The 6,990-nt window shown below is 45.2% G+C and overlaps 1 protein-coding gene across 1 annotated transcript; it reads right to left on the bottom strand.

Moving 5' to 3' along the window:
* Nucleotides 1-2,775: 2,775 nt before the first annotated feature.
* LOC109146984 lies at nt 2,776-4,140 on the bottom strand. The gene has a single exon (XM_019294632.1). The coding sequence runs from the start codon at nt 4,138-4,140 to the stop codon at nt 2,776-2,778; it is 1,365 nt and encodes a 454-aa protein (XP_019150177.1).
* Between the last annotated feature and the right edge of the window lie 2,850 nt (nt 4,141-6,990).

The raw sequence follows: 6,990 nt of genomic DNA, 5'->3' as shown, positions 1-6,990 counted from the left end.
CCCAGCTTCCTCGTTTTGCGCCAAGGGTCTCAATGCAAAGCTGAGCCTTACATGCCGCATCGCTTCAGTCGTCAATTTGGATTCTATCAAGCATATGCCCCCAGCCTGTTGGCGAAGGATGTCCGTTATGCTTCACTCACCGAAGGATTCCGGCTTCATCGCCAATATGATAATATCAATTCCCAATCCAGGGCGACATTTCCCATGAGCCCGGCTGCTCCAAAGAAGCATTTTTCGAACGAGTACAAGGCCTGGTTGATCGATGTGAGTGCAAACCTTCTTGAGAATCATTTCACAGACATAGCTGTTAACGGAAACCCAAATGTACCTGTTGGCGAGGAAGGAACTCAAGAACAAAGAGACCAATTGACCACCTAAAGGAACAAAAAAACACCTGCACAAGAGGACATGTCATCTCGGGATAGAGCCTCAGGACATGCCGTTCGAAGGAGCAGGGAGGAGCAAGCGAGGCAGCGAAGCTCGGACGAGGACGCTGGTAGTGATGACGACCAAGATCGCTGTTGGAAACGGCCTAGAGGGAGACCATTGAACCAGGTTAAGATACTTCCCCAAATTCTTCCGTTTCGTATATCGTTGGACTTTGGCCTTTGTTAACGTACATGCACTACTTCTTACAGGATCCTGCCGAGCCACATGTTAGCAACAATGTCCAGTCATCAAATCACTAGTCTTCAATGGGACAAAGTGGCGGACGCTCTAATACCCTTGACCTCGAGGTAGAATCCCACCAGTCGACGTTGCCCTTAAACACAACTCCTCAGGAGATGCAGCCAGAGCCGTCCCAAGCCTCTATCTTCCCCGGCGAGGAGTCGTTTATATCACAATACATGGCTTTCATTGCGGGAGTTTGGAGTAGTATCTGCAGGAAGCTTAATGAGATTCCAGCTGAAAGAATTTCTTCTTTCCAAGGAAGCGTTGAAAGACAACTCCAAGAAATGGGACGGGACGGGGTGGACCTATCAATATTGAAGCGACGAGTGGCCGAGTTCTTTAACAAAGCCAAAGATTACGATCGGGCGCGGTCGCAGCTCTCGAATGCATTGCCCGTTGAAACCCAAGCCGCGAAGCTAGTTCTAACGCAAGGTGTCCTTATAGAAGCTCAAAAGAAGTGTTCTCAAACCGAAGCGCTTTTTCTTGACGAACAGAAAACCCTCAAAGACGCCGACGATCGGAAAACCCTCCTGAAAAAAAACGATAAAGGATGCACAGGAAGAGTTGAAAGAGATTGAAGCCAAGGACCCGGAACTCCAAGACCGTGTGACGAAGGCTCAAGAACAACATAACGCATCGCAAACGGCCGTGACCACCGCTGAGGAGGAAGTTAAACGCATTCGAGACTGCCCCACGTTGACAGATGAAGATGAAGAAAAGCTTACTTCAATCAAAAGAGAGCTGGAAGCGTATAAAGAAGATCTCATGAGCTTTAGAATACTTTAGATTTTTTTTTTTTTTTTTTTTTTTTGCTTAGATTTTTTTTTGTGTAACGCATGAGTTTTATACTTGGAAACAAGACTTGAATAATACGACTTGAATTCTCTTATCTTTTCAAAAATACTTGCGAACAATTGAACTTCAGCATGAACAGAAGCAACTAAGTCTAAACCCAAACGAGTCACTCTAATAGAAATCTGACAAAAGAATTCACCCGTAATTACAACATGAACAGAGATGACCCATCTCCAATACATCTACATTATTCGAACAAACGTGACATAAAAGGGACACAAAGGGGTTTATTTGAGTTATGACTGAACTTAGAAGAGGAAGTGTTTCTAAGCTGCCTACGTACTCCTGCGAAGGAGATCAAGTCAAACGTAGTTCAAAGGACCATTTGAATAGGTAGGGCCGTTCACAGTTTAAACTCATGCGGGCCAGGAGTTTACCGTACACAGTTTAAGCTCGTGCGGGTCAGGAGCGTCTATGACTTGGGCCCACCCATAGACAAGCGAGATGCATTAGCAGTTTAACCATGTGCTGCATTTTTGGTGGATATCACTCATTACGTAGTCCGTGTGCTTAGGGATGATAGATCTTTAAGAATTTCCCGTTAATATGGCCAACTCGCACACCATCTTCATCAATTAGCTTGTAAGCACCTCCTGAGTATGCTTCTTGTACCACGTAAGGTCCATCCCATTTTGGAGTAAACTTGTGCCCAATTTTCCTTGTAATAATGATAGGTCTACGAACCGCCAACACCTTGTCACCAACCTGAAATGAGCGAATCCTTACCCTCTTGTTGAAAGCTCTAGAAATTCGAGCTTGATAGCATTCTAAACTTTGTTGGGCCTGCAATCTCTTCTCATCGAGAGCTTCTAACTCTGCCAACCGCAACTTTACATTATCCTCGTCTGTAAGGCCTTCTTGGATAGCTAACCTTAGAGAAGGTATTTGGCGTTCAAGAGGCAAGACTGCTTCAACCCCGTAAACCAGTGAGTATGGAGTGCTTTGTGTTGGTGTACGGTATGTAGTTCTGTATGCCCACAGTGCTTCTTCCATCCTCTCTTGCCAATCACGTTTTGACTTCGACACCACCTTTTTTAGTAGATTGCATAGAGTTTTGTTAAAAGCCTCGGCAAGTCCATTTGCAGCTGCATAATAAGCTGATGAATTTCTTTGCTCGAACTCAAAAAGTTTGCAAATTTTATCCATCAATTTATTATCGAATGGTTTCCCGTTGTAGGTTAGGATATACCGAGGGATTCCAAAACGATAGATAATGTGAACTCGGATGAAGTCTGCAACATTTTCCTTCTACACTTCCTTTAAAGCCACTGCTTCAGCCCACTTTGAGAAATAATCGGTGGCTGCTAATATATACGAATGCCCTGCTGATGACTTGGGTGTAATAGGACCAACCACATCGAGTCCCCATGCATCAAATGGCCACGATGCTACCGTTGGATGTAGCAGTTCAGGAGGTTGATGGATAAAGTTCGCATGGAATTGACATGCTTGACATCTACGTGCATAGTCTATGCAATCCTTCACCATCGTAGGCCAGTAGTAACCCATCTTTTTGATGTGAAAATGTAACTTAGGACCAGATTGATGAGCACCGCACACTCCAGAGTGAGCCTCCTCCATCGCTTGTAAAGCTTCCTCTTCGCCTAAACATCGAAGAAACACACCATCAAACGAGCGCCGATATAGCGCATCTTTGAAATATATGAAGCGAGGAGCTCGACGTCTTACATCTACCCTCCTACGAGGGTCTTGAGGTAACTTCCCATCAACAAGGTAGTCAATCAATGATTGCCTCCAATCCTCTTTATCTACCTCATAGACAGAAGCAGTCGGGAGTTCAACAATGTCGTCAAGAGAGCCATCGTCTTCAAAGATTGGAGAGACCACCCATTTTTGGCATACTCGTAACCGAGCCTCATCTATAGGATGTGATATAGTTGAAGCCAAAGCAGCTAAGGCATCGGCTTGCTTATTATGTTTCCTTGGAATGTGCTCCATCGTAGCATCTCCTAGCCAATGCAGGAGCGTCTTTGCATAACTGTTGTATGGGATCAACTCTGGCTTTTTTACTTCGTAAACCCCAAGTACTTGGTTGATAATCAGTTTGGAGTCCCCGTATATGTTAATCCTTAGTTGCTTCATATCGGCTGCAATTTCAAGTCCCAAAATGAGTGCTTGATACTCGGCAACATTGTTCGAGCAGCGTTCCGTCAAGGTAAATGAATAAGGAAGCACATCCCCTTCAGGCGTAACAAAGACAACTCCAGCGCCTGCCCCCTCTTTGTGTGCCGCTCCATCAAAATACATCTTCCATGGAGGTAAAACTTCAACCACAAGCACATCCTCATCAGGTAGGTCATCGGACAGCTCCCATTCGGCCGGAATTGGATGATCAGCTAGGAAATCCGCTAAGGCTTGTCCCTTGATGGACTTCTGTGGTACATAAGTGATCTCAAACTGTTGAAATAATAAGTACCACCTAGGAAGTCGATCGGAAAGAACAACCTTTGACATGACATACTTCACTGGGTTTGCCCTGGAAACTAGTCGAATTGTATGCGCTTCGAAATAATGCTTGAGCTTCCTGATGGCGAATACAAGGGCCAGACACAAATTCTCAATTGGCAGATATTTGAGCTCATTTGGCGTCATCATTCTACTTAAATAATAAAGGGAATTTTCTTTCCCGTTATCATTCTCTTATGCAAGTAAAGCACCCACCGAGCTTTCTTGGGCAGAGATGTAAAGGATCAACGAGCGTCCTGGAATTGGAGCAGTCAGCACAGGAGGCTTCATTAAATAGGACTTGATGCTTTGGAATGCATTCTTGCAGGCCTCATCCCATACAAACGGGACACCCTTCTTCATTAATCGGCTAAAGGGCTGACATCTTCCTGCTAGGTTTGATATGAATCTTCTTATATAAGCCAACTTCCCTTGCAAGCTTTTAAGCTCATGAAGGTTCTTTGCCTCAGGCATCTTCATTATAGCGTCGATCTTTGCTTGTTCGATCTCAATGCCCCTATGTCGAACAGTAAACCCAAGGAATTTGCCAGCAGCAACCCCAAAAGCACATTTCAGGGGGTTCATTTTGAGTTGAAACTTCCGCAAGCAGTCAAATACTTGTCTTAGATGCATCATGTGATCTGTGCGAAGTTTCGACTTCACAACCAAGTCGTCTACGTAACATTCCACCATTTTATGCAGCATGTCGTCAAATATAGTCTGCATGGCCCTTTGGTATGTAGCACCTGCATTTTTCAGACCAAAGGGCATCACTTTGTAGCAGTAGATACCTTTTGGCGTACGAAACGCTGTAAACTCCTCATCTTCTGGCGCCATGCGGATTTGATTGTAACCGGATGAGCCATCCATGAATGACATGATCTCGTGTCCAGTTACAGCATCTATCATTAACTCTGTGATAGGGAGCGGGAAGTCATCTTTCGGGCATGCAACATTAAGATCTCGAAAGTCTACGCACACGCGGATCTGGCCATTCTTCTTGCGCACAGGCACAATGCTGGATATCCAAGTTGGGTATTTAACTTCGCGAATGAAACCAGCCTCTATAAGCTTGTTGACTTCTGCTTCGATTGAGGGAATGAGCTCGGGGCGGAAGCGCCGTTGAGCTTGCTTAACCGGGTGACACCCCTTTTTCACTGCCAAGCGGTGCACGGCTACCTTTGGGTCCAACCCTGGCATCTCCTTATATGTCCATGCAAATACATCGATATATTCTTTCAAAAGTGTGACATATATTTCTTCATCTTCGTCGGAAAGGAGTGAACTAATGAAGATAGGTCGAGGACTTTCAGGAGTTCCTAGATCCACCTCTTTTAGTTCGTCCACTGCGGCTTGTACCCCTTCTTCTAGCTCTTGAGGTGCATCCTCTGCATCTTCACCCTCGGTTGGAATCTCATCGTATAATGTTATATGAAATGACGATGCCATCTCATCTTGACTTGGTGTTGCCTCACAACTTGAATCAATATTTTCTTGACTTCTTTCTTGCACTTGGGTGTGTACAATGGTTCTTGGTTGGACCTTCAAAACTTCACCACACGAGACATGGATATTAACTTCTCTTCTCATGCGAGATGGAACGGCACTCCTGAGCCTTTTTGAGGGTTCCATTTCAGTAGGAGGGTTGGTCTGCTCCTTCGAACTCTGAGTAGGCCCAATTCTGTCATGTACTGATTTTCTCTTAGCCGGTTTGGGATTCGGCCCAAGTCTGCGGAAGACTGATTGTCATGATTCTACATCTCCGATTCTATCAAAAACAGACTGTTTCTTGTCACCTTCCTCCTCATCTGTAGAAGTGATGCAATTACTTGTGGCTCTGTTTATGAATATTCGCACGGGCTTAGGGGGAACATAACCCAATCCCTTGCGTTGATGCGGCTCCTGCTGATTTGACTTGCCTTTACCACCTGCTTCTGGGATGAGTTTCCCCAGCTTTTGTGGCTCTTTGGGATCATATCCAGCTTTGAATAGAAGTTTATATGCATTAGGGTCGAAGCCGCCAGTGTGCTTAGCGGGCACTGTTTGACTTGCCCCAACTTGAGCTTCATCTTCAAGCAGTTTAACTAGAGCTGCTTTTAATGTTTCAATCCTTGCGAGTGGGAAAACAAGTTCCTTGTCACAATGAGCTTGGTCTACAACTTTCTTGCCTTTCCACTTTGGATCAAGAGGTGTGTCAACGTTGCTTTGCTCAGCCTCCTCTACAACTTGTTTCTTCAAGTAAAACTTTGCATCTGCAAAGTATGATTCTGCTTCAATGAAGGGAGTTTCATCAGCGACTACCTTTTCTATCACTCCGCCTTTTTCAAACATGAGGCATTGGTGCCAGGATGAGGGAACTACTCCATTCTCATGTATCCAAGGCCGGCCCAGCAGCAAGTTGTACGACGTCCTTGCATCTATCACATAACATAGTGTGCTTGAGTTTAGTGTCCCGATCCTGAGGTCGAGTCTGATGGTACCCAGTGCTCTTTGTCCGCCTTGATTAAATCCTTGGATCATTAAGCGACATTGAGAGAGCTCATCGGTGGAGAAGCCAAGTTCTTTCATAGCTCGGAGTGACAGAATGTTCACAGCCGACCCTTGATCAATCAAAATCCTTTTAATCTTTTGCTCACGAGCATAACCTTCAACAAACAACGGGCGATTATGTGGTGTACCACCAAGCAATAGGTCCTCATCCTTAAAAGTTTTCTCGGCGGTATAAGACGCGGCTTTGTGGACTTGAACCTCGTCACCTCCCTCAATCACGGGGAATGAACATTCCTCCTCTTCAACATGTTTCTCTTTAATACTCAAGCGAGTTCCAAGAATATTTGTCCCATGCGGAGGAAGCGTCTTCGGCATGTATTGAGCCAGGGCAACTGGTGTTCGAGACGTGCCGGGACGTCCTCTCATCTTTGTGCCATAGGCAGGGTCCCTTGCTGGCTTTCTCTCAACCCATTGCTTCGTTATTCTCTTCAAAGATCTAACATGTCC

The sequence above is a fragment of the Ipomoea nil genome, unplaced genomic scaffold (genome assembly GCF_001879475.1).
Source record: "Ipomoea nil cultivar Tokyo-kokei standard unplaced genomic scaffold, Asagao_1.1 scaffold1956, whole genome shotgun sequence".
NCBI lineage: Eukaryota > Viridiplantae > Streptophyta > Magnoliopsida > Solanales > Convolvulaceae > Ipomoea > Ipomoea nil.
This window is presented reverse-complemented; position numbering and strand designations above follow the sequence as displayed.